General features: G+C 41.3%; 1 protein-coding gene across 1 annotated transcript in view; it reads left to right on the forward strand.

The window, feature by feature from the left end:
• Nucleotides 1-27,006, forward strand: part of LOC139211184 (receptor-type tyrosine-protein phosphatase gamma-like) — a 367,486-nt gene extending 340,480 nt beyond the window's left edge. Inside the window, exons 14-30 of the mRNA XM_070841466.1 lie at nucleotides 1,444-1,482; nucleotides 4,092-4,183; nucleotides 8,429-8,520; nucleotides 11,278-11,374; nucleotides 13,011-13,093; nucleotides 13,244-13,378; nucleotides 14,007-14,141; nucleotides 14,787-14,962; nucleotides 16,465-16,600; nucleotides 17,789-17,935; nucleotides 19,377-19,470; nucleotides 20,170-20,246; nucleotides 20,741-20,869; nucleotides 22,415-22,561; nucleotides 23,224-23,366; nucleotides 25,258-25,393; nucleotides 25,978-27,006. Coding sequence (XP_070697567.1) covers nucleotides 1,444-1,482; nucleotides 4,092-4,183; nucleotides 8,429-8,520; nucleotides 11,278-11,374; nucleotides 13,011-13,093; nucleotides 13,244-13,378; nucleotides 14,007-14,141; nucleotides 14,787-14,962; nucleotides 16,465-16,600; nucleotides 17,789-17,935; nucleotides 19,377-19,470; nucleotides 20,170-20,246; nucleotides 20,741-20,869; nucleotides 22,415-22,561; nucleotides 23,224-23,366; nucleotides 25,258-25,393; nucleotides 25,978-26,127 — 2,008 coding nt within the window. The 3' untranslated portion in view covers nucleotides 26,128-27,006. The remainder of the gene's footprint in view (nucleotides 1-1,443; nucleotides 1,483-4,091; nucleotides 4,184-8,428; nucleotides 8,521-11,277; nucleotides 11,375-13,010; nucleotides 13,094-13,243; nucleotides 13,379-14,006; nucleotides 14,142-14,786; nucleotides 14,963-16,464; nucleotides 16,601-17,788; nucleotides 17,936-19,376; nucleotides 19,471-20,169; nucleotides 20,247-20,740; nucleotides 20,870-22,414; nucleotides 22,562-23,223; nucleotides 23,367-25,257; nucleotides 25,394-25,977) is intronic.
• The last annotated feature ends 297 nt before the right edge of the window (nucleotides 27,007-27,303 follow it).

A 27,303-nucleotide genomic window follows, 5' to 3' on the forward strand; every position in this document is an offset into this window, starting at 1 on the left:
TGGTTTACACAGGATATATAGGCAATATACATGAATGATGTAAGAGAGGGGGAGACAATTCATCAATATGATTCATGGGGAGGATTTAAGCTTGGGTTCAAGGGAAGGCCAAGGCACATCCAGGAGAAGCTAGGGAGTACGTCTTAGAGCAGTGCACGAGAGTACAAAGCAGTGGGCGTACAAACAAAGCACTGAGCACAGGATAATAAATGCTTTGTTCTTAATGAAGAAGACATGACAGTTACATTTTCCTTCCAGGGTTGAAATACATCTCCCTCAACATCATTAGAAGTGAAAAATACTCATTTTAGAAAAAGCATAATCTTAAATGTTGCCTTTAAATGATTCCTTTTGAAATTTGGAATTCACAGCATTTTAGACTCGATGATCTCCGGTATGATGATTATTGGATTATTGTTTTTTTTTTTTCTTTATTGAGAACAGTGGTATGCACTGGGTAGTGTACAAGTGGTGAGAAATTGTACTAACCCTCTCACACACACACACACACACACACACACACACTCCCTGCAGCAGGTGTTAGGCGTGTGTGTTGGGGTATTTAATCCTATTGTAGAGCAAAGCTCAGGTCACAACTCCATGTTCCACACAGACTCCACCCCCGCTGCTGTTCTATTGGCCCTTGAGCAGTAGTTGGTGCTGCCCTCCTTGCTCAAACTGTTACTCTGATGCATTCAGGCCCTACGGGAAAGAGGTAAATATAGCCTCTTAACCAAAAAAAGTTTACCTCTAATGCAGTACTTAGTGTAAGTACTTTAGCATTGAACCTGAACCTGAATAAACAATATCTGGGAACATCATGCAGTGTTCAAGTCATGTCTCCAGGTGCAGGGCAGAAGAATAATATGGTACTACTACAGCGTGATAGGAACTACATTTTTAATACTTTTTCATTCTGCATGATATGGCAATGGTCTTATACAGTGTTAAGATGTTTAACACTGATGCACGCAGGTTGTTACATGAAGAAAACGATTTTTGTAGTAATATTTGTGATCCACATTCATGTAAATATACAAGCACCATATCAAAAATAGCTAAAAGTCAGGTGTCACGTTGGCACTGCTACTGAAAAAATCAGAACCAAGAACTGTGACTCCGTCTCAGTTTGTAAATCATATCTCTGAGGCACAGCACGATTGTGTCAACTTTGTCCCATGTGACTTGAATGCATCATGACACCAGCTGTCTCACACCAGGAAGTGGCTTGGGCTTGACCTGTGTTTGTGTGTCACAAAGAGGGAACAACCCCTTCATGCCTTGTTAGGAAAGCAGTCCACCCCCCCCCACCCCCCCCCACCCACCCCCACCTCCTCCGTCTTCCCTCCTTCTGTCCCTCTGAGCCTGGGCATTTGCTCTCAGTTCATGTCAGCAGCAGCATGCGGCAGCCCGTCTGCTCTCTCTCCTCTGCTTGTTCACCAGGATGAACGCTCTCTGTTCTCTCCTCTGTATCAAATACAGGTAGGGAGAGTGTGGGCACGCACACTCTAGACACACACACACACACACACACACACACACACACACACACACATAGATGTGTGGGTATTGAGTAACTGTTGTTGTCACTGGAAGTTGTAATAGTAGATAAGTGCACTGCGAGGGTAGATGGTGGCACACACTGTCAGAAAGTTTACTTTCATTTCATAGTTGTTGAGTGTAACACAAGCCTCATGGCTGTCCTTGATTTAGACACCTTTTAATATGAATGAAGTGTTTAGGTAGAGCAGAACAGTTGTGTTTTTATTTCAAACTTGCAAAAGTGCAAATGAGTGTTTGCTCAAGAAGGTTCAGGATGAAAACTAGAAGACCTCAGCAAGGTTTCCGTGTTTCTGGGAAATAGTTATATCTGCTGTTTCACTACTAATGTGGAATTTATGTTACGGCCTTGAATGATGTTGTGTGGGATATTTTCCTTTTTGGTTCTGTGTCTTTCTGGTGGAATGGAGATATGTAATAGTGTGTGCCGGTACTACAGTGATGCTCCACATTCTTATATTTATTTGAAAGCTGGTGACCATCAGCCCTCATCCAGCAAGTCCCCTTAAATGACAAAACAGAGGGTTTGTTATTGCCTTTTAAAATCACCCTTATGGCAGTTTTCTGATCTGGTGCCCTACAAGATGCAATCAAACATTTAGAAGTGCCTCCTACTAAGCCTTATAAATGCTGATAAAGTCAGTTTGTATGAGCAGTTTACGATCCTGACACGAAAACCAACAATGCCTGTTGGTAGGAGGAAGGGTGGCGACAGCACTCTCCCATGTCAAAGTCAGACACTTTGTGTACCTAAACATCAAGCCTGTCGCCCTTCCTAAGACGTTTTGCAGCACTAGACAAAATCACACCACTGCTGTGCTCCTGTCAGACAACATTATTATTTGCACGAACACAGGAGGTAACATATCAGGAAAGCATAAGCAAACAGACGATGCAGTGGGTTCTCATTTTGTCTTTATCTATGCACCACCTCTTCTACCGTGGCCAAGATACAATCATTTATTTCTGGCGTTTCCATTGAGGGTTTTTGATGTAACAATTGACCATTCAATAATTAACGAATTGACCAGTCAGTCATGCTAAGATCACGTTTTGAGAACACAGAACAACAATCAAGACAGCGTAATGAAGATGCAGTAGTTTTGGAGGGGATGTGTATGTTCAGTGCAGAATGTGGTCAGCTGATGAAGGCAACTGGAAGGTGTTAAAAATAAAATGTGCTTCTTGAAGCACACAGAGCCATTCAGAAGACAGCAGCTCTCACTGAGTCTGTCAATCCCAAATGAAATCCAAAATCAGATCCATTCACATTAGATAACTTATTTTACAATTAAAGTCTTTTTAATTCTCGTCATAATGTGCAAATATGTTGTCATGACCACAGACATAGATATATTTTTTTGTGGTTTTCTCAAAACAGCCCAAGAGTTGGATGTAATTGTAGCTTCTCTTCTTCTCTGTCATGAACTCTGTCTCTGGATTTGTTTTACTTACTGTGTGCTTTGTAAGAGAGGAGACATCTGGCACCTTTTCTGCTGCTTCCTACTGTACTTTAACTTTAACTTGTCTCTAAATGCCTGATACAGATTTCCATTTCAAAGCAGTAGGATGTTGTCAGTCACTGTCACAGGCTAAAAGCACAACAGTAGATCTCCTGATGTCTCTCCTTCTGAAGGCTTCCCTGTATGACAGGTTCTACGTATGTGACTTCAAACATACCTGCGTGTGTGTGTGCGTGTCTCACCTACAGTACATAATGTTTTGAATTTCTGCTTTGACAAGCTTAAAAGACTGTGGTGTGTGTGTGTGTGTGTGTGTGTGTGTGTGTGTGCGGTGTGTGAAGTTCAAAGTCCATTTCTGCCATCTGTATGTACTTTGAGGGAGGGCGGATTATCAGCTGCTGCTGCCATGATGAAATCTGTGTTCGCTCTTTCTCTCTCCATGCGTGCACACACACACACACACACACACACACACATATGTACATGCTCACTGTCTCTCTGTTTCTGTCAGAGATTAACTTTATACAGAGCGGATACAAATCTTTCAGCTGTCTAGCTGAGTTCCAGTTCAAGAGTTCACTGGAAGGCTGTGGGCTACAGTATTAAGGTGTGTCCTTCAGAGGACTGAGGCCCACACTGGACCTGCTCCTCCTGCCCAGTTCAAATCTAAATGAATGATTTGTTAAATGCAACAAGTCCTCCAGCCTAAACAAGAAAATAGTTCTTTAAGTCCTCTGAAAATCAGATTTAATTTCTAGCAGTGGCACTTCCAGCTTTTTCGTGCATTCCACTGAACACAAACTATTACATTGGTGTGTGGGAAGTGAGTGAGGGATCGGGCCCTTGTCTCTACACTAGTGACTCTTAGTGGGTGGGCAGGGTTCCTGCATGAAGTGTGTGGAAGCCTGGGGACAGTGTGAACATTTAAGCAGAGGCGACTGGTGACTTCATGTGAATCCACATATGCACATGCACTATTAAACAAGTGAACAGACACAATGGATTTAGTCATACTGACACCGCAAAGAATATCATTGTTAAAATGTGCTCTCTCTTTCTTTCTGTCAGGCGCTGTTTCCAGACAGCTCATTTCTATGTAGAGGACAGCAGTTCACCCAGGGTTGTGCCCAATGAGAAGATCCCTGTCATCTCCATCCCAGGTAACAGCACTTCTTACATTTATAATTCCTGTGCAAAGCCGCTAGCCCGATGTGCTGCTACACCTCGACAGGGCGCAGGATTTCAGTCGGTTGCCTTTGTTTGTTCGACCACTTTTGCTGGATGAATAACCCTTATGTAGCTTGCAAGTCTAAGTAATAATAAACTCAGGATCATTGCTCAAACCCTTTTCTTTGAGACGACTCACTCCATTGTGTGAATGAAGTTAAGCTTATCTGAGAAATTGTTGATTTATTTATTAATTTATTTGACTGTCAGCTAATAAAAAAAAAAAAACTAAATGGTAAAGGTGGCAAAACACTGATTCACTTGAGTATTTCAATGATTTTTTTTTTTTTTATAGTTTCAACATTTTATTTGATACTCTAATTCATACACTGTAATTGTTGTGGTCTATTAGTAATGTGACATCATGTCCACTTCAAGAAAAACAAAGCTGAGGTGAAGACGGACGGACCGAGATCTGCAGTAACCCCAACATCTTATGCCACTAACTTGATGAGCAGGGACAGCTAAATATCCGAAAAACGGACAACGGTGCATTGTTTATCATTGTGCATCATGATATTCAGTCATTTATGATTCAACTTTTTCCCATGTTCTAGTGTAACGTGGAATCACAGTGCTTAGAAAATCTCAACATATACAGTACATATCGAATTGGCACCCGAGTATAGTGGCAGTTTTGAATATGGATCCAGCCCCACTAAATGAGTTCATGCAGAGGAGCTGAGAACTTTAAAGCATGGTAGACACGCTGGAAAACCAGGAGTTAGCAATGAGATTTTTGGATTACCCAGCTCAGACTTTAAACCACTGGTGCCTTCAGGCAAAACATGTGATCTGTAGCCACATCACAAACTGCATAGTGTCAGTAAAAAGAGACAGAGACAGAGAGAGAGAGAGCAAACACATGCATATAAAACCTCTACAGGGCTTGACAACTGCTCTCTTGCTGCTCCAGCTCTTCTCCTCAAGTCCAAGATTTGGATCCAAACCCGTCAAATCAATTAAAAGCTTGTGGGGCCTCTTTACAATGGGCCTTGGCTCAGTCCAAAGGCCTCCATTCACAACAGGGCCAGCATGGCAGAGTACAGCACACACAAAGAGGGGATCCACCATTGAGCCTGTGTCCCACCCCCAGCAGAAACTGGTTCACTGAGCTCCTGTTTTGGATTCACAATTTTTTCACATCGCTGTGGCATGATATGTTTGTTTTTTTGATAACAGCTGGAAGGGTCAGGTATAGAGCTTTACTGACTTTTGGAGGCTAAATCTCAAGAAATAATCCTCACTGCTCATATGACATTCGCACTTGTGTGTCCTCCACAGCAGACAGGGATGTGGTGTATGACCATATGTTGGTTGTGTTAATTGTCTCAATAAGCTCAGACCTAGAGCCTTGTACATCCCATAATCCTCTTTAAGACCTTCTGCTGGACTTAAAACCTGTGGGCAGCAGCCACTACATAACCTTCCACTTAACACACACACACACACACACACACACCTACACAAACAAACACACACATCCACGCACACAGTAGGAAACATTACAAATGCGTGTCCTTGTGCAAAATGTGCGTATCGACATACTGACACTGATATATCCTCAAATTAAAGGAGCTCCACTAGGTTTCCAGGCATTGAGGAGTATTAGTGCCTATGTGAAAACTGTTATGTAAAGCCGTTTGGGTCTCTGGAGACGGAGCTGTGGGAAGCCTTGTAAGTGTCTTTAAGTGATGTTGGTTAGGTCTTAACTCTACAAGCTTGAAAATGAAAAATATCTGGGGGTGTGGAGTATAAAGGAAGTCAGTTTACCAGACCTCTGAGGCCCGTTCACCATCGCTGCAGGCTCAAAATCCAAGACTAAAAATAATAAGCATAATTCATCTGAATGTGCGACTGAACTGCCATCAGTTAAAGTCACATGGGGTTAATGTAGGCTATGGTTCTGTCAGGGGTAAATAATGCAGGCATTTCTGCATCAATTTGAATGCTTTTTCTTAAACTGTTCATTTTGAGTCTGATAGTAGTGGAATGTTAAATTGGGAGATTACTCCAACAGTACAGGACTTACGGATTAGCGCAAGGTTTGACTGAAAATAAACTGCAGTATGAATAAATTCTGCATTTGTCCGACTTTTAGCATCTTAGTTGTGCTGAAATCTTTTTTTGATGCATTAAAATCTCGTACATGTCTCAGAGATGATCTGCCAGAAGTATGCTATATGATACACTGATGGTGCCATTTACTAAAAGAAAGAAACACGTTAGATATGGTAAATGTCATGGTGTAAGTGATTGTACTCTACTGTCTGCTCCATATGTCAAAGCAATAAAAAGTTCATGTAGCTAATTGGCTTTTCCAGACCTCCCTGCTTAACACTCAGCAGCCCCCTGTGTTTACTGACACACAAATAATTTTGACATATTTGCATGCCTAAATGAGCGTGTGGTAAGACTGAAAGCGAGAGCTAGCTAGTGTATACTCTTGTTAATATTTGATGAAGACTAAACTGAAGGGAGCTGTGAGGGAGTTTTAGCTGTTTTGTAATGTTTTTACACCCTTTTTGCTGAACAGGCTGCAGTCATCTGGATTTAGTTCAGCTCTTTCTGTTGTCGGCGTCTGAAGAACGACAACCACTTTACAGCTGTTTGTATTCAAGTGTTTGCCATCTGATGAGACATGCACTCCAGCCCTGTGCCGGCCCACTGAAAGCCCCCACAAGCAGCTTCACGACATGCATTCATTTATACAAGCTTTCTTGTGTGTTTTTAATTGCTTGCTCTGTGGGTAAGCAGTGGGCCTGAACCTTTGCTGAACTTGTAATATTATTGAAAGGGAATTGATTTTGCCGTGACCCGCCTCTCTTCGGAACATATCTGCATCAGCATCCATCTGATGATGTGAATTGTGATCAACATTAGCACCATTTCTTCTGGTTAAGGTTTAGTAACTCTTATTAGGCATTTGTTGCAGGCAGACATCATAGTCATAGACATCATAATGGCAAGGACACTTGCTGTTGTGCTGGAGCTTTTGATTGTATCACATTCAATTCAATTCAATTCAATTCAATTCAATTTTATTTGTATAGCCCAATATCACAACAGAGTGTCTCATAGTGCTTTACAAAGTTCACTGAAATAAACAAGTGTAAGCGAACAAACAATCTAATAAAGAGTCCAGCAGTCGATGAGGCCAGTGGATCAGTCCGATGGATCAGTCCGAGGCATCACCTGCCCTTTATGACCCTCCTTCTTCGGGAAGGAAAAACTCAAAAAACCCAGTGGGAAAAGAGAAACCTCCGGGAGCACCACAGTGAAGGAGAGATCCAGCTCCCAAGGACGGACAGGCTGTAGCCTTGGACAGACGCACATCCATTGGCTGGTGGAGAACCACATCAGCGGGGCCAGGACCAGGATCCATAGGAACCAGGGAACCACATCAGCAGAACCAGGACCAGGATCCACAGGAACCAGAGAACCACATCAGCAGGACCAGGACTTGTTCTTCATCAGCAGACTGAGTTTGCCCAGTTGTTATGAAATTATAGACGTTCATATTTCCGTTTTTTTCGGAGCCCTTTAAGGACTTCTTGTTCATGTTGGATTAAAAAACCTAAACAGAAACAGTGCATCTTATCCACTCGCTCAGCTGTCATCAGTCTTTGCATTCAATTATCCGGCTGAAAGAACGTGACATTGTTCTGGAAATATCAGGTTTCCTCTAAACCATCGAGTCCAGTTTCTCAATCACTTTGAGGTGACAAATAGGCCACGCAGTTGCTGTCAACTGTAACACTGAGTTTGAATACTTGCTTACATATTTGAGGTGTTTGAAGAGATGAGTCCCACCGATTGATTAGATTGGTCTACTGTACATGTGGTGACGGGTCAGTTCTCAGCTTCCAGATTCTTGTTGTGAAAACTGAGCCTGTGAGTTATAGTAGTAGTCCAGCTTGGCAAGGTCACTTGTATTGCACGTATTGCTGCAACATTAGACGGTTCTTTAAGGGATGAACTGATATGACAAAACAATGGCAATGGTTTGGCCCAGCCTCACTCACAAATCACACACACTTGTGTACTTTACCTTTTATTTGTCAAGGGCAGGCTACTCTTGCCCTGGTATCTGCATGCACAGTCAAATTGAGAAGTATTGGTGCAAGTTACTGTTCCTGTGAAGCTGGTTTAACCCTGGTCTTGTTTCTTCTCTGCAGATGACATGGAGGCCGTTCAAGTCAAGCAGTTTATCAAACACGTTTCGGAACTCTACTCGAATAACCAACACGGATTCTCTGAAGATTTTGAGGTAAGCAGTGAAGTGAGGCAGCTGTAATGTCACCAGGTACCAGCCAATAGCAGATAGACAGCTAGTATATAGCCTAAGCTCTTCATCACCTGCTCTTTCCTGTTTCAGACTACAACAGTCCGTCGGTTCAGATCAGTTTAGAAAAAAACACCTGCACATGAATACACTCGCTATCAGATACTGAGGGCCAAGCTGTGATAAACCAACGAAAGAATGTACTAGACCAGTTTATCACCACAGATCCTGGCACAGCCATTATCTAATTCCCATTGTATATTACATATACACGTATTACATGTACATATTACATATTCTATGAGTGAGTGAGTGCAGCTTGTCACTTATAGATATTAAGTCATTCCTTCTGAAGTATTTAATCTTGAAGGAGAAAAAAAATTTGGGTTCTCAACTATCTAAAAATACACCCCCACATCAAGCTGATGTTGAAAGCAGAGATAGTAAGAGATAATGGAGACAAAGAAGGCTGCATACTGAATGATTATGGTTATCGCAGAGAAAACAGGTTTCAGTGACAGGCAGTTAAAGCTCCCACTGCAATTGTGGTGTGTGAAAATGATCTGGCTCTTTTCATTTTTCATCTTCACGCATTGTTGTGTTTCCTGCTTTTCCTCCATTCGCTCTGCTCTCCTGGTCCATGCTCTTCATAGAAAGAGAGAAGTAGGTGGACTGAGCTGGACCCTGTGAATAAGTTACTTAATTGGGAAACAGAACCCCTCACACACTACCAATGTGTCCCCTCCCCCTCTCCCCTATGCGCTGTTTAGGGCTTCATGGACACTGGAAAGTGCTAAAGGAAGGGAGCCCCCCCTCCAAATGTTGGCCTTTACACATGTTTCAGATGCACATTCAGCATGGAAGTTAGTACATTTGCACCTGAAGACAAATGGGATGAGGACATGCACATCAATGAGCCATTATCTGGTAAAGGTGTCACTGTAGGCCCACACCGGCAGAAGGCATCAGAAATTGTTGATGATTTGTTTATGAAACAACCTGACCTTCTTTCACAAGGCTGCAAGGTTAATGTATTTTTCATCAAGACAGGGTTGCACAACAAATACAAGATGTAGTCACATAATGTTACCCAAGATGCACTATAGTTGTCCTCCTTCTAATAACATGATAGTTACCCATTTCACTCAGTGTCAAAGGCGCATTATAGCCTGTTTGGGCGCAGGTTCATGAAGCTAGGTCAGACTTGACAAACACTGTTTCATCACATTGTCAGTCTGAAAGTACATGACATTACTGTATATGTATTAGAATGAACCCGATCCCAGCATACATTGATTCACTATTAGAGAAAGAGAGCAACAGAAATGGGAGGAGTTTGTGTCAGATATGTTTGTACATGTGCCAGTTTGAGTACCACATCAGCTGTCTGTGTGACATCATCTCCAGTCATCTCCAGTCCGTCATACCTGTAACCTGATATGCTCACACATACTCACCATGAAGGCTGCTATACCAAAAATAAATCCCCATCCCAATTAGTATGATGAATCCATGTTTAATAGTGCTAAAACAAGACGGTCGACCTGTAAACCCCCAGAGGAAATGAGACCAAGGGGTCAGAGCCAAATCCAGTGCCTGCCCTCCCTGTTGGCCATGCTGAGCTAGCAGCCAACAGCTGTTTGCTTGGCAGCAACTCGCCATTAAACACTGACATATATTCACACGCTGCTAAGCCCAGAATTACTCTCTGTCATTTTTAGGACTGTAAGCAACAGCCATGAGGCAGTATCCACATAGGAGAATAATTAAAAAATAAATATAGGAAGTAAACAGGAAAAGTTCTCCAGGGTGAATCCCATAATTGATTTTCATTCTAAATTCTAAATTGGTACATAATTCAAAAACTAGTCATTTCACTGCAGCTGTTACTTTCCAACATGTTGTAGCATGGCCTCAGGTCAAGAAAATAAATGATTATGCCAAGCAAGGAATGTAGCTTATTTAAGTACAAGTTACGAAGAAAGGAACACTTATAATAGCCAAAGAGGTAAAATGAAAAAGCGAAGGAGAAAATGAGGGAATTGGAATCAGCCCAAACAGGCTGAACTGGTAGAGCAGCTTTTGTACAAGAGACATGGACTATTTAAAAGACGTGACAGCAGCGCGTGGTGGATGTGAGGCACCCAAAAAGTACAGTACACATCAATAACCAAACACACTGTATGGTGAAGTAGAAGAAGTAATCACATGCATTTAGACAGAAAGCAAAGCAGATAGCACACGATGTATAAGACTTATTGTATGCTTTTCTATCTGTTTTTTCTATCTCTGTAAATAATGTGTCAAAAAACATGTAGACGCAGTCACGATTGGTGGCTTTAATTCTGAAGTGCAGCTCCTAGAGGCTGCATTGTTGACTACACGGCGCAGTCCAACGTGTATCTATAGGAAAGGTCATGGGGTCATTACAAACTAAAGAGTTGATACTCTCAGAGAGCACGGATATGTTCTGTGAATTTCACTGGATGTTTTGTCTCGAGTGTGATGCCACAAGAAAGGTCGTAGTATTCAAATTGTAAAGGGTTTATCCTCTGAGGAGCATGTAAGTTTCATAGTAATTTGTCTATTACATTTAGACATTTCTTGCATAACAGTTAGCTCACCAGGAATCATCCTCTGCGGAAATCCTCAGACATTTTCGATATAGAATGTCATACACCAGAGAGTACAGACAGATCAGAATAATATGGTGTGTCCTTGTGTGTGTGTGTCCTTCCCCAGGAGGTTCAACGGTGCACTGCTGATATGAAAATCACATCCGAGCACTCCAACCACCCCGACAACAAACACAAGAACAGATACATCAACATAATGGCCTGTGAGTACACACATCACAGCACATAGCCTCTGCTTTGTTCTTCATTCACTTGATTCACACATCCATTCCTTTTATAAATGGAAATACTAAAGTGACTACATTTATACAGAGCTCTTATCCAAAGCGCTTTACAGTTTTTGCCTCTCATTCAGCTATTCTCACATACACTTTCACAGCAGGCCACCTTAGCAAGGTGCTTGTTCACTGTCTCACCCAAGCGCTCTTTGACATGTTGGTGGGAGGAACCTGTGATCACTAAACAACCCAGTCTACCTCCTGAGCCACAGCCTCCACCATGTAATTAAAAGTGCTGCAATTCATGTGGGGGAAATACATTTTACATGTATGAAGACGTAAGGAGGCATATAATAGTTGATGTGTGAATCATTTCTACGTACACATATTTGACTGTAAATTCTAAATGTTCCCAGGGAGGTTTCCTTTTCTCATACACATTGAACAAATGTATGGTTAGTATTGAACATACTGTTTAATTAGTTATTGTATGTTTCTCAACCAATGCTATATATTTTGTATACTTGTGTGACAATTTTTATTTGTCAGCGTAATGCCAATTAAATGTACACATTTTCACTGAAAAAACAGCTTTTAAAAGGGCAGATTTGTTTAAACGTGTCTATTTCCTCTTCAATAACACACCTTTCACCATAGTTTACCATAAATTAGATTCTATTGCTGTAAAGGTAGAATGTGAGGAGGAAAATCATGAGAAAAACATACAAAATCACCAGATTCCAAAGTGCTCTTCTTCTGGGAAGCATGACTGTGCTCAGGAAATAACATGATACTCAGCCAAGCAAAGCTGTAATGGTATAATGGTGGTTCTAGAGGTTAGGCAGCTGTATCAACCAAATCAATAGGGTTTTTCCTCTAGGGACCGTTAATATTGAATCTGGTCATCAATTACCTTGGTGAAAGGACTGAAAGGAAATGTCTTTTAATTACCCAAAACATAGATAAAAATTTACCAGGAAGCATGAATTTCCTTTGTGAATGCCAGTAGATTTTAAGATACTGCATGTATTAGTGGGCGTTTTACCCAGATAGTTGCACTAGAGGAAAGGTCATGATGTTATTAAAATCATTAGGGGACCTCAGTTAAAGAATTGTCCATCGGCCAACATTTTGTGCCAAAATGAGCTGAACTGGAGCACAAACCTTTGTACAGCTTCTAAATGTAACAAAGCAAAATTCACAGATGTTTCTCTGAACCACCCTTGGGCTTCACCATTAGCGGACTTACCACAAACTATCTGATATTGAAGCACTACAAACACGCTTGGTGCTTGACAACATCAATTTGTGATAAATATTTCACATCTCATACAACTGTTGGCTGTGGCTGAAAGCAGCTCAGTCTTGTGTTTACTAGAGTGCACGGTGGAAGCAAAGGACAGGTGCCATGTTGTTTAGCTGTCTGTGAAAAGTCCACACAACCCGGTTAGACAAGTGTTTCAACCATAATGGTTAATGTGCTTCCTGGGTGGGAGCAGGTGCCTTGGCAGCAGTACAGTGCATGTACAGCACTGTGATAGGTTAGGTCAGGTTAGCTCTTGCTGTGGTTTCAGTCACACAAACTCGCTCACTGTTATACTGCTCTGTGTTTCCTCCTCAGATGACCACAGCAGGGTGAAGCTAAGGCCGCTGGCTGGGAAGGACTCCAAACACACTGACTACATCAATGCCAACTATGTCGATGTGAGTGCTTCCACTGGGGCATCTCAAATACCGATCTGTGCCTGAGTGCTTCTGTGATATAGAGAATCATTTTGAAGATGAAAACAAGAGGACATTACAATCCTGACATATACTTACTAATAATCTGTCTCTTCATCATACCTACACTAGGGTTATAATAAGCCTAAAGCTTACATCGCAGCCCAGGGACCTCTCAAGTCTACTTTTGAGGACTTTTGGCGCATGGTGTGGGAGCAAAATACCAGCGTCATCGTCATGATCACCAACTTAGTGGAGAAAGGCCGGGTACGTTCTGACAAGCACACAAACTATAACGTAGATGTTTGGATGTTTTCCAAGTTTTCAAAACTTGTCAACCCAACCCAGTTATTAGAATACATATAGAGTAATATAAATTCAATGACCAGAAAAAATAGAAACCCCCTAGTCAGTACTTCTGAGGAGAAAAATAATTTCCACATGTTGTGGCAGGGACTCAGCAACAGCCTTTTCTCACAGCAGGCATTTTGACCTGTCAAGCACAGTGTAACTAACAAAATGAATAATGGCTGAATTCCATTTAGTTGAGCCAGTTCCACGAACCAAGCTGCAAGTGGACCAAGTGCAAGCTGGCTAGAGTAAGTCTAGAAGAGCGGGTGCTGTTACATTGTGATTCCTATTACTGAAATGGAAAGGGAGAGCCCTCTTAGTCTGAAGGGTCAGCGGTTTGTACATTGGGTGGCAATTTTGTTTCATTTACTTAATCTAACCGTGGCAGTCTTCTGGATGAGTTCAGCCCAGGGGAATAATACCTCACCACAAAAACAATATATATATTTGATCTGTCTCATGAACAAGTGATAATTGACTGAAGTTCTCTACTATTTGTTGACAGTAATTCAATCTTATTCATGCGTGTGTGCTCTTCCTACAGAGAAAATGTGACCAGTACTGGCCAACAGAGAACAGCGAAGAGTACGGCAACATGGTTGTCACGCTGAAAAGCACTAAAGTTCATGCCTGCTATACCGTACGCCGCTTTTCATTGCGTAACACCAAAGTCAAAAAGGTGAGAATGAGAGGGAAGAAACGGGATTTCCTGTCTATACAGGAAGGAGTTCCAGTTACAGAATATTTCTGAAAAGGATTTTATGTATTTCAAAAATGTGGTTACGGTTTCACAATGGGAATCACGTTTTACATTGGGGCAGGGGGGTGAACAGCTGAGATCAGCCGAGCTGCAATGACATGCTGCAAGCGTTTTTCCACTGCACAGCACAGCAAGCTAAAGTTGTTTACCTTGATGACGTGTCGGAGGTTTGCTAGACACAAACTAGCGCAGGAGCCTGTCACCTGCAGCCTTTTTCAGCTCACTGTTGCTGTGACTGTTTGTGCTCTTCCTCTGGTTCACAGCAGCACAGTGTGGCTATCCCCTGCCGTGAGGCTGCTGTGGAAATTCATGACTTACCAGATCCCATGGGAAAACTAGACTGAAAAGATTGAAAAATTGAATTACGCTGACCAGATGATAATATCTCCTCATAAACAGATATTATTTCACTTTATATACTCTCATAAAGAAGTTGTTTTTATGTGGGTAAGTTTAAAACCCTAACCATGTTTTAGAGGTTGGGAGTTATTGTAAAGTGTGCTTTCTATGCCCCCCTCGCTTACATCCCCTCCTTCTCTTCTTTCCCTCTTCTGTTTCATCCAGGGTGGGAAAGGGAACCACAAGGCGCGGGCCCAAAGCGAACGGTCGGTGCTCCAGTACCACTACACCCAGTGGCCAGACATGGGTGTTCCAGAGTACACTCTGCCTGTCCTCACCTTCGTCCGCAGGTCCTCGGCCGCCCAGATGCCTGACATGGGACCCATGCTTGTCCACTGCAGGTACACTGCTTCCACTTCCCTGTAACTTTATTCATCACCATCTCCACCCATCTTACACCTAGATTAATTAGACTTGTTGCTACTGTTTACATTAAAACTATTTTGTTTTTTATAGTCAACGATATTTGCATTACTTCCAAACTGTTGGTGTGGATAACATCATTGTACTTTATAAGGTCCTTACTGTGAAACATAGGCATCAATTTGATGGGTATAAGACAAGAAAACACAAATTAGCTGCAATCGCATTCCATCCTTTGTACTTTTAAGCAGAGATATTACAAATTTATTTAGGACTATTAACACCTACACCTTTGTGCTTTTCTGTGCTTACAGCTGCATATCTAAGCAGCACCAATGGACCTGCAGTCACAGTTGCCAGCTTGTATTTAAGGGCATTTTTAGTAAGGCAGGCAGGGAAATTACTGGTAATTGGCTGCTGACTGTGGCCCTGGGGGAATGAGTAAGAAGCTCTCTGCTATCATCTACACTGTGATGGTCGATGATAACTTGTCATACTGCATCACTGCCGTGGCTGCAGACACACTACTCATTACTACCATTTTGTAACGGGACATAGACATCCTCCCACTCATTATGCAAGAAGCAGAGCACACAGAGATTCGCTCACATTCACCCTGCTACCCTGCTGCTTTAAAGAAACAGGAAACTTACAGACCTGAATTTGTAAGCACAGCATAGGTTCTAATTATATCAGATGGCACCGGTCAACTTCTAGAAATGTAGAAACTGTTCTTTGATGTTCTCGTAATTATATGCTCTTCTTTTCCTAATTCAATTAGCCAGTTCTGAACAGTGGAAGAATATTCAATGAGAGATGAGGAAAGCTTGTCAAACTAATTTGAACTTTTTTATGCTCCCATTTAATTCACAGTTATGTCTGTGGACAAATGAACAGTACAGTCACAGCCTGACGTGACAGGATAATCACATGCATGGTGATACAATCTGCCAAAACAGACCAATGTCTTCAAATCATCAATTAGGTCATTCTGTCCTCACCTGCCATCAAAGGTTCTGTGTTTATGTATTCGCTGTGTATTGACCATATAGTCAGAGTGAAGGACATGTTTTTATCAGAGTGGATTCATTTTTTATCCAGGTATTTCTTTATTTATATATATTGAGTCAGACAGACCTTGTTTGATACCCCCAAAGTTGTGATATCAAATGTTGATAAAATCTGGGGTTTTTAGTTTGAAACCACCTCGTCACACAGCGCTGAAAACTGCTGCTGCAAGCATATCGTGGATAGCAGTGAATTAAAAGCATGTCACGAGAAAAAGAATTTAAAGTGCTGACCATGTAATTGCAATATCCCCGGAAGTTTGAAACCCTCATTTCTTGACAGCTTTCTGCTGTCACCCCTGTGAAGAAATAATTTCATATCCATTTGAATGCTAATTTGCCATATATAAACTATTTTCCCATCTTTAACTGCTTTTCCTGCTGTTCCTCAGTGTTTCTGTGTTGTGTTGCAGTGCTGGAGTGGGTCGAACGGGGACGTATATCGTCATAGACAGCATGCTGCAGCAGATCAAAGACAAGAGCACAGTTAATGTACTCGGCTTCCTCAAACACATACGCACCCAGCGCAACTACCTAGTCCAGACTGAGGTGTGTATGTCTCTGTGTGTGAACCAAGTGTTTGTGGGATTCTTTTTTGGCAGTGTAACTCTTGAGCTTTGAGAGAATGGACAACAAATACATTATGTGCAGAGTTGGCTCCCTCTGTGGGTTTAGCAACACTTTTCTTTCAGTCAGCTGGTTTCCCCATTCCCCATTGACCCAATGACATGGGTCAAGTCGCCATTTTGATAGGTCAGTACATGTTATTGAACTATATTATGCTTTATGTTAGGTTCAAGTAAATGATTGGACTTCATTTTGTGGGGACCATGAATATACATAGAAAATTCATGATGTTTTGAACCCTGAAAAAAGTAATCTTTGGTATTAAGTTGATCATTTAGACTTAGGCACTAGAAGAGAAGTCTTAATAGGACCACAATGGAAATAGTAATCAGTGTGAACTGAGATTTAATTAAAAGGTAAAAGCGTAAATTTGGTTACAAGTCGAAGATTGTCCTGATGGCAATAGAGCATCAAAGGTCAGGAGTTAACCAAAAACACATTCAACCTCCAGGGTCCATAAATATTCACTGTGAATTTCATGAAAATATGCCTGCAAGTTGGCTCTGATGAACTATGAATCTTTTAGGGTATCTCGCTCTGTGTTTGAGGAAAAAAAGTCAACAGAAATCATCCTCTGGGGACTGCAGATAGAATCAGTGGTTGTGGAGATACAGTGTGTTGCTCTGTAGAAAGTCTTGAAAGTACTGATCAACCATTGGAATAGTTTTTTCCCCAAACTCAAATTGGTGCATGTTAAAGCTGGTGTAGAGGCCCATATGCACTGTTTGACTAAAGCATCATAATAACTGTGATTATACTTAACTTTAATAATAACCTTTGTTCAGAGTGAAAAAATTGTGAATCCTGTCTGATATGTTCATCAGAAATGTTTCATTTCTTCAGTCCAAACGGCACACTGTATCTCTTACATGGGTATATGTTGAGAATGTGTGTGGTTCCACCTGTACAAAATTTTGCTTGAACTGGCCTTTTTTAAACCACTCATTTTAAAAGAACCGGGTTTTCCTATGCTGCATACCATATTTCTTGTCTTAGAAAAAATCCAAAATGTAATCTTTTGTAATGTAATGTAAAATGTGTATGTGTGTATCTAAATCCACCTGTACTGATTTGCCATACCTGTCTTTTGTCACCGTCTGGCTGATCCAGGAGCAGTACATCTTCATCCACGATGCCTTGATGGAAGCCATTTTGGGGAAGGAGACGGAAGTGGCGGCCAACCAACTTCACAGCTACTTCGATAGCATCACAACGCCAGGACACAGCAGCAGGACACATCTAGAGAAACAGTTCAAGGTAAGGGGACTGATTATCATTCATGTTGCACATTTAGCATGAACATTTTACAATGTAGCTGGGATTCACTCCCCACCCCCCTTAACAAACTGTATTAATAAATTATTGAAATGATTGTTACATGAATTCAAATAAAATTTTGATCAGGATCGGTATCGAGAAAGATTTGTATTTTCATTACTCTTTATTTAATTATGATTAATGCAATGTTGCTCATCTCTGGTGCAAATGAATAAATAAAGAAATTAAATATGAATTAAAATATTATTTATATATATATATATATATGATTGATGATTTAGTCTTGAAATAAAGATTGTACTGATGATTCGTTTCTCAGATTCTCTTGATGAGGGTTGGTTGTTTGTATTGACAACAGGAAGGTAAAATCTGTTGTTTCATTATAAAATGACACAATCAAGTTCAAGGTCTAGACCAGATGGAGTGTGTGTGAAAAACAATAGCTCTCCTTGTTATGGTAATGAAGTCTTGCTTTCATGACAGGATTAGAATTTAGTCATTGTCTTTGTAGTTTCCCAACTTCATTAAGCCACTTTGGTTCGACGTGTGTTCCTGTTCTTAGCTGGAGATTTTCTGCTGTAAGCTGCTTTCTGTTTTACCTTCAGGTTTTATTACAGGCGCTTACTGGTACTACCAGTTTTTTACTCCATTTTACCATAAAAACTGCACACTAGGCCCTCATGAAAAATGATGCATACATTTTGATCTACAATAAAAGTAGGTTTGATTTTTTTTATAATTTTCTTTTCTTATGGTACAGTTGTGAAGAGTAGATTTTGTAATCTTGTTGGCTTACTAGGAATTCACTTTGATTGGAAAATTGAAAGGGTGTCATCATGTAGACAGTGTTTAGACATGTGTGCTTCAGGCACAAACACCAGAAGCAGAGAAGAACAGTTAGCATGTCTTGTATGTATGTGTGTGTGCAAAGCTATGTACATAGCATGTAACATATACACTAACAACACTTCTGTAACTTGGTGATCATTGGATGCATCAGTGGTCAGTTTTCTGACTAGAAGGATGCAGCATAAAAACAAGACATTTTTCAAATGAGAAGTGTATATTTTTGTTCTTTCGTTGGAGGCTTCTAGTTTTCCCCTGCTTCCAGTCTTTGTGCTAACATCGGCTAAATATGTCCAGGTCTTTCTGGGTTTCTGTTTCCCCTTCAAATAATAGTTCCATAGTTGGAGTCTATATGGGACAAAGAGATCAACAATAAAAACTTTCCCTGCTGATTCTGTTCAAGATGAAAACAAAGCAGATTTCCCAAAATCTGAGTGTGTCGGTGCAAAATGAAACAGCGTCCCAGCTGTGGTGAGCTGGTCTGCCATTTGAAAGTTTGACAAAGTGTAACACACCCACTCTCCCTCTCTCTCTCTCTCTCTCTCTCTCTCTCTCTCCTTCTTTTGTGTTTTAGCTGGTAACACAGTGTAATGCCAGATTCATGGAATGCTTCAATGCTCAAAAGGAGTGCAACAAAGAGAAAAATCGAAATTCCTCCGTGGTGCCATGTAAGTGTTACAATCATGTACAAATGTATTAAATTTGAGACAGAACTGCCTCCAGCAGCAAAAACCAGACAGCAGAAAATATTAACTACAAACCATTAACCATTATGAATAAAATACTTGTGAGTTTACAGCATTTGCATTGTAGTAGAATGGTACAGTATCCGTGTGCTGTGCTGAAATGAAAGGTTACTGGGCTGTGGAAGAGCACAGAGCATCTGATAGTGACTGAATTGGTTTGATCATTGGGGGCATTTCAGTGAGAAATGCTGTGTCTCTTAAATGGTTTCTAAAATTCTTCTTTTTCCATAAGATGTCATCCTCAAATTCAGCACACAGTACCTCTGGACCGAGAGCGAAGAACAGCCCTCTATTTGTAACTTCGACATATGAATATAATTTTCTTACAAGCCTTTAGAAACTCATCGGCTAAACCTTGATGTAGACCACAGACTGCTCCCACTGTCATTATTCAGCTACTCTCTGTATTCTGCAGCTGTTACACAATCTGTTGACAGTCACTGGCTGTTCCACAGTTCTCTGAATCACCAGCCAAGAATTACCGAGAACTGTCTTCACTCAACCAATGACAGCAAAAGGCCTTTCAGTGAAATTGGTGTGTTCTAATAAACTGGTAAATGGCTATTCTTTCCCTCTCTCCACCCCCTCACCCTGCTATCTCTCTGTCTTATCTGTGAGCAGCGGAGCGAGCGCGGGTCGGCCTAGCACCTTTGCCCGGCATCAAAGGCACCGATTACATTAATGCCTCTTACATCATGGTCAGCACCACTTCTTATGTCACTTATTGATTGTTCCAGTCTCTTACTTCCTGTTTTGACTCAGAGCAGGCTGATTTTTAATCACTAGTATGATGAAGTTCCACAAACACTGTATCCTACACTTCCCATAATGCAGCTCAGTAGTGTCAAATAGTGCATATAGCTTTCAAACTCTCTGCTGGAGGTCGGACAGTCAGACATGACAATGATAATGCACTTTCACACCCTGTCTCACCTCAAAAAGCTGAGTCATGATTATGAGGTTCACTGTAAGTCCACTGAGAACCACTTAGGCATTAGATCTACTGACACACACATCTGACAGGGCAGTGTTTTCCTTTCATCAGCAGATTCCAGGTTTCACACAGATTTAATGTAACCTCCAAAACTCAGTTTAGTGCTTTACAATGAAACTAAATCCAAATGAATAAGGTGTAGATGGTGTGGAGTAACTCTCCCTATGATGTTGTTTTCTTGTATTCTATATTTTTTAGGGTTACTACCGGAGTAATGAGTTCATCATTACCCAGCATCCTCTTCCCCACACCACAAAAGACTTCTGGAGAATGATCTGGGACCACAATGCACAAATTATTGTTATGCTGCCTGCCAACCACGGACTGGTAGGAGACACACAGAAACACACACACACACACACACTGATATATACACATGCAATGGTGAGTGATAAGCAGCCACCCACCACTTTTGACGAGCACGTGTGTTTTCTGCCTCCTAAGCCCGTATTCAAGGTGTTGTGAATCATGCACACACCTCCACATGAGCCAGAGTCACAAGCACCATTTTATATAATTGTGGTTAGAAGCATCATTTCTATACGAGTGTGCTAACCCACAGTGGCTTTATGTGCCACAGTGATTTAAGCGTGGAAAATGATGGGCTTTGCTCAGTGTAAATTCAGAAAATATATACATAAGCAATTTTTCACAAATTTCAATATCAGAACTTCTGTGTAGCCCTTTGAAGGGGACTGCATTGGCTTTAAAAATCAAACTCTGGCAAGAACTACTGCATATGTTTAAAAAGCTGTGTGAAATCCGGGGCCAAGATATTCCAAGTTCATCAGTGCTGCATACTATAGTGCATAGATGTGCATAATGGATGGTTTTGACTTTGCAGTGAACTGACTGGATTTTTATCAACTCACACACATCAAAATATAAAATAAATATAGAAATATAGCGTTTTGTGATTTAGTGTTGAATTATTCTAAATCACTGCATAACAAGCGCCATTATCTGCAGCAGCTGCAGGTTATGTGACTTGTGAGCATGTTTGAATGACTCAGGAGTCCTCTCGAATGCCTCTAATCTCTTCGACTGAGGACCTAATTGTTGGAGCTAAAATACTATATTACTTTTCAACCAAAAACTTAAATGTAGGATTGATGCATCCTTTACTGTCTCCTAAGTCAGCCAGTTAGGAGACACTTCTACTGTTGGGAATACGACCCCTGATAAATGTCCTCAAGTAACACTTGACTAGGCACCAGTTGGGGTTGAGGACTACAGGTTTGACAATGAAAAAGCTCTGTGGGTGTGGAGTTAGAAAGAGCTTAGGAGACCTGCAGTGTATTGCAGAATTGACGGAGGATTGAAGAGATGTGCACTTTAACAAGATGGTTTCATTAGTTTAGACCAGTGATACAACCTGTTTAATGATGCTTTGCAAATTGCCAATCATTCGGGAGGTCAATAGGTGCGCTTTAACTAACTGGAAAATTGCCGGATGTGCTCACCTTTAACAAGCCTGTAATTGAAAGCTTGGGTCACAGCTAAGCTTGACACCTTTCTCTAAATCTTTCACATGGGATTCCCTCAATAGCAACATCAAGTGACAGATAGTGTGCAGAAATGGTACAACTACTGCTGAGTTAGAGACTATTTTACCCACCAGAGGTGTGAAGCCTGAAAACAGGGACTGTGAGGCAGTTGATAATGTTCTAATGTGTTGTTTTCCTCTGATTCTTGTCATCACTTTATCGTTATTTATACAATCCAAGTGGACATTTCAGTTCAAATGTTGCACTGATTGACCCTTTTTTCCTACCAGCATGTCATTTTGATAACAGAAAAAATTCTACAGCAATGTCATACATAATGCATGAATGCACACAGCAGTGAAACAGTCTGTGTGCTCTTCTGCAGGCAGAGGATGAGTTTGTGTATTGGCCCAGTCGGGAGGAGGCCATGAACTGCGAGGCGTTCACTGTAACCCTCATCAGTAAAGACAGACTCTGTCTATCCAACGAGGAGCAGATCAGCATCCACGACTTCATCCTGGAAGCTACGCAGGTTACTATTCAGTGTGTGTGTGTGTGTGTGTGTGGCAGAGTAAGAGAGAGTGATAGAGGGAGCTCTAACACATTATCTAATTGACTGAACTGTGCTTACTGGCTACAGTATAAGCACACTGCTGCACAGACACAAGTACTACAAATAGAACCTTTTAAAGCTGACATAAGTTTGAAGAATAACACTTAATGCTCCTCCCCATTCACTGCCTCCTATCTCAGGTGGTTGGTTGGCATAGTGAATTGATAACAGAGAGCAAAGTAAATGGGCTACATGGCAGTATCATAGCATCATGTGACTCCTAACGTTGTTATGTATATCTTGAAATTATGGTCATTACTTTATGAAAGTCACATGATTGATTAATGGACTGTACTGGAAACTTCAGATAATCTACTGATAGCTGCCGACATACACTAAAAGCTGAAAGCTAATAAAAAAAAGAGAAATTCACATGGGGCCAGAGTGTGCGACACTTTTTTGTCTATTTTTAAATCTCTTTGCAGTGATCAGCACCTCAGTAAAGCCTCGATGTGGGTTCCTTCTCCATTAATGCATTTTTTTGAAACAGTTCTAAACCAAACATCCCATGTCTAACCTTTGTCTCTCTCTCTCTCTCTCTCTGTCTTCCTGCCTGCCTCACCCTTCTGTCTGTCTGCCAGGACGACTATGTATTAGAGGTTCGTCACTTTCAGTGCCCTAAGTGGCCGAACTCTGACGCACCCGTCAGCAGCGCCTTCGAGCTCATCAATGTGATTAAAGAGGAGGCTGCCACCCGAGATGGACCAACCATCGTCCACGACGAGTCAGTCTGACATTTTATTTACTCTGCTCTGCTCTATTTACTGGAGGGAATGATTGTCTTAAATTAGAAGCGCTAAATGAAAATGTGCTTCATTGGGCCTAGTTGCATATTAAATTATAATTGTAAATGATAGAATTGGGGGAAGTACAGAACTACTTGCTGGCACTCCTTTATGCATTGTCATATCTAATGATATATTGATAGGCCTTTGGCAGAGTGATGCATTAAAATTTCAAATGAACTGTTCTTGTACATTTGAAAAAGTGACATTAAAAAAGAACAAGCCTGGCCTGGCCTCGTGCGATCAGATTGCCATCACCACCGTCTTCTATTAAATTTAACGCACGAGCTTCACATCTGCATCATTTCATGTAAATTCAGCATTTCGGGACATTATGCCAAGAATGGAAATGAGAATGTATATCAGTTATATTGGTTCGTTACATTGATTGTTGGTTAGCTGGATAAATGCTGATGTTGATCCTGATACTTGTGCTAAAAAATTGTATAATTTTGTTAAATGATAAATAAATACAAGTCCCTGGAAAGACCATCAGTTTATCGTTTTAAGAGTTGATTGAAACTTTTACTAAATGGCAGCGTATGAAATCAAATGAATCCAAGGTTGGAAAGCCCCCCGTCTGATTGGAAAAATTATTTTAGTATTAACTTTTTATACATAATACATTTTGGCCAACAGAGTATAGTGTTTCGGCTGAATATCCTGACTATCCTTCATGTACAGTGAAGCAGGACACGTATTTTGTTTCATGCTTTACTTCTGAACAGCAGTTCCAACAAGTGACAGCCCCTCCATTCCCTCACACTCCCCAGCAGTACCCCACAAACTGCCCAATTAAACATAATGAAAGTGCCTTTAGTATTGACACACATTAGTGTTTCTGAATGACACTTTAATCCAGAAGCTCTGCTCGTGTTTATTCATTAGAATAATGAAGATCGCTTGTCGCATCCTCAGGAAGAAAAGTGACTAATTGAGCACTTCATCTGGTTGCTATGGTGCAGCCGGCTTGCAGCACCTAAGAAATTGTCAGTTAGAGGCCCGTCCTAATTGCCTGCACACTCATTATTCAGCCAGGCATGGGTTGTTAGCAGCGGTTTCTGCTGTGCTCCTGACAGAGCTGCTAATAGAGGAGGAGAGCCTTTACACTGGGAAGGCGACCCAGCGTTCTCCAGGGAGCCTCCCACCAGGCAGAGCTGTCGTTCTCACGTGGATTCACTTGCTAATAAATGTATAATCTGAGAGGTGGCATTCCTGATCTGTGACGGTCTGCACTCCGTGAATGAGCTCCTGTCAAGGACATCTCAGACACTGAGTTGTGAAGGTCTTCGCAGCATCCCAAATCAGAAATTCTGACAGTCCACTGAGAGATTTTTCCTGGCGCCAACCCAGTGAGTTCATCAGCCAGAAGATATTGACTTTCTCCTTAAACCTATGCTAACTGCTTAGCATAGGTTTAAGGAGAAAGATAATATCTTCTATAGGGGTTGATGAAACACATAACAATAACATGAAGTGCACATTCAGCTGCTGTCACAACATTTAAAGATAGAGGGGATGTTGTTTTTTTGGCATGTTGCTCTCAAATAGAACTCATGAATTAATGAGTTTTCTAACATTGGAGATGAAGCATGGTGTTGATGTGGTTAAAGAATGTGAAACACTCAGCAGATTTAGTTGTTTTCTCCGATCTTTTCCTATAATGCCAAAATGTAGGGATCATTTTGATAACCCCAGGACTTTCCTCTGCCAGTTTGTACCCGTAAACACAGCAAAATCAACAGTATGTTGACATACCAGTGGAGGTAAAGAGCTTTTATGATGTTACTGTGGAGGTGCAGGCCCTGACTGTGTGCTCGTGCCTTTCAGGTTGGGAGCAGTGTCAGCCGGCATGCTGTGTGCCCTCACCACCCTGTCTCAGCAGCTGGAGAGCGAGGGTGCTGTCGACGTCTATCAAGTGGCCAAGATGATCAACCTCATGAGGCCAGGAGTCTTCACAGACATTGTGAGTTTGACACTTGCGACTAGAATGATACCCAGAGATAAACTAATAAACGATTCCTTAACATCCATAGTTACAGCATAACGCTCAGATGTTCAGAAGGAGTGGAAATGTATCATCAGTTTAGTTAACTTTACAAGGATTTGGCTACATCCGTCAAGCATCACATGACAAACAGTGTAACAACAAAATAATACATGGTGAAATGACTGGTGTCTGTTATTTTTTATAACCTCACAGGTCACAGTGAATTATCTTCATATAATATAATATAATCATAATCATCAAATTTGATGTGACAGCCATGCTACCATTTCTTGCCCCCAAGAGTTGATGCTACAGTATGTACTGACTGATACCAAGTGGTTGATGGTCATTAGTCCACATGCTAGTTTGTTAGTTTGGAACGGTGGAGTGAGGGTTAGTAATACAGAATAAAGATACGCGGCAAACCTATTAAGATACAGTCCAACTACAGGATTTGACTTGAGGAGGGACAGACATGGTGCTCATAGAGTATCTTGTTCTCACCTTTTCTCCTCTCTGTCTGTCTTTTCTCTGTCTGTCTGTCACTGATCGGTCTACAGGACCAGTACCAGTACCTATACAGAGCTCTTCTCAGCCTCGTCAGCACCAAGGACAACGGGTCAGGTCTTCTGGCCAGGGACATTAACGGGACCATGGCGTCCATGTCCGACCAGTCCGACCAGGCGGAGAGCATGGAGTCGCTGGTCTGAGAGAGGCCCTCTGGGGGTAGAGCTGAGCTGAGGGCACCCTATGGGTCCAAACACCCTGCGAGGTCCCCGAGCCCACAAAGGAGGCACTTAACTTTGTAAAACGTCAAGGAACTATTGTGGACAAGACTTTTTGAGGCCTTTTTTGCCAGACTCTTGGTTAAAATGAATAACCTGATTACTTTTTTACACTGATAAAAAGTTTTTGATATTTATTTTTTTCGCCATTTTATGTCTTAATGTTCTCCTACTGAAGGGTTTGCACCTGCGTTTTTAAGTTTCCCGACGGCGCCGGTAGGCAACGAGAAACACTTTTCTGTCTTTTCTTGTTTGCACTATATAATGTCAGTGTTACTGCCTATACTAAAGCTGACTCACTTGGCTTTTCTCCACTCGAGCTCTGATTTTTTTGACATTCCATGGCTTCGGCCCTTATTAAACCAACTGCTTCTGTGAAGGACATTGTTCTGCCAGCCACCTACCAGTTGATTTAAGACAATGGATGGAGGAAGGCACCAACTCTCCGCCTCTGTTACAAAAAGCTGTTTGACTGCAGCTCAGCGTGAACTCCTCCGCCCTGCTCATCTATAGTACTCATATTACCACTCATTTATCACAAGAACCAAGATCTTGGAGCCTATTATCACAGACAAGTAGCGCTTGTTTTCTAAAATCACTTTCCTCTTCACCTTTTTTTTTGCCTTGTTTTCCTGTCACTCTCCCTATATTTAGCGAGTCGCACCCATGTTAAAATACCTAAGGTGGTGTAACAACTGCTACTGTGAAATTTCATTATTATTTCTTTGTATAATTCATATTATTCTTTTTAATATATGGAAATACTGTATGTATACATATATAAATATATCCTTATAAAAATAACTTTGTGATTTTTGTACATGTCCTTTGTGGCCTCCCGCCTCAGGCCGGTTGATTTCCACTGCGTCTGATAGTTTACCACTCCAGTACTCACAGCTGATTCCCAGCCATCTGGAAGCGGACTCCCTCAGTCCTCTACGTTCTTGTATGCTGCTATGTCATCTGAACTCACACATAAACACACACATACTAAACTCCAACAGATGATGCAACGACATGACATTCCCCGTCCCTCTGAAAATCACGTTTTTAAAAGGGGTTTTTATTTATTTATTTATTTATTTCTTATATCACAAATTC

Source organism: Pempheris klunzingeri, chromosome 2 (assembly GCF_042242105.1).
Source record: "Pempheris klunzingeri isolate RE-2024b chromosome 2, fPemKlu1.hap1, whole genome shotgun sequence".
Classification (NCBI taxonomy): Eukaryota; Metazoa; Chordata; class Actinopteri; order Acropomatiformes; family Pempheridae; genus Pempheris; species Pempheris klunzingeri.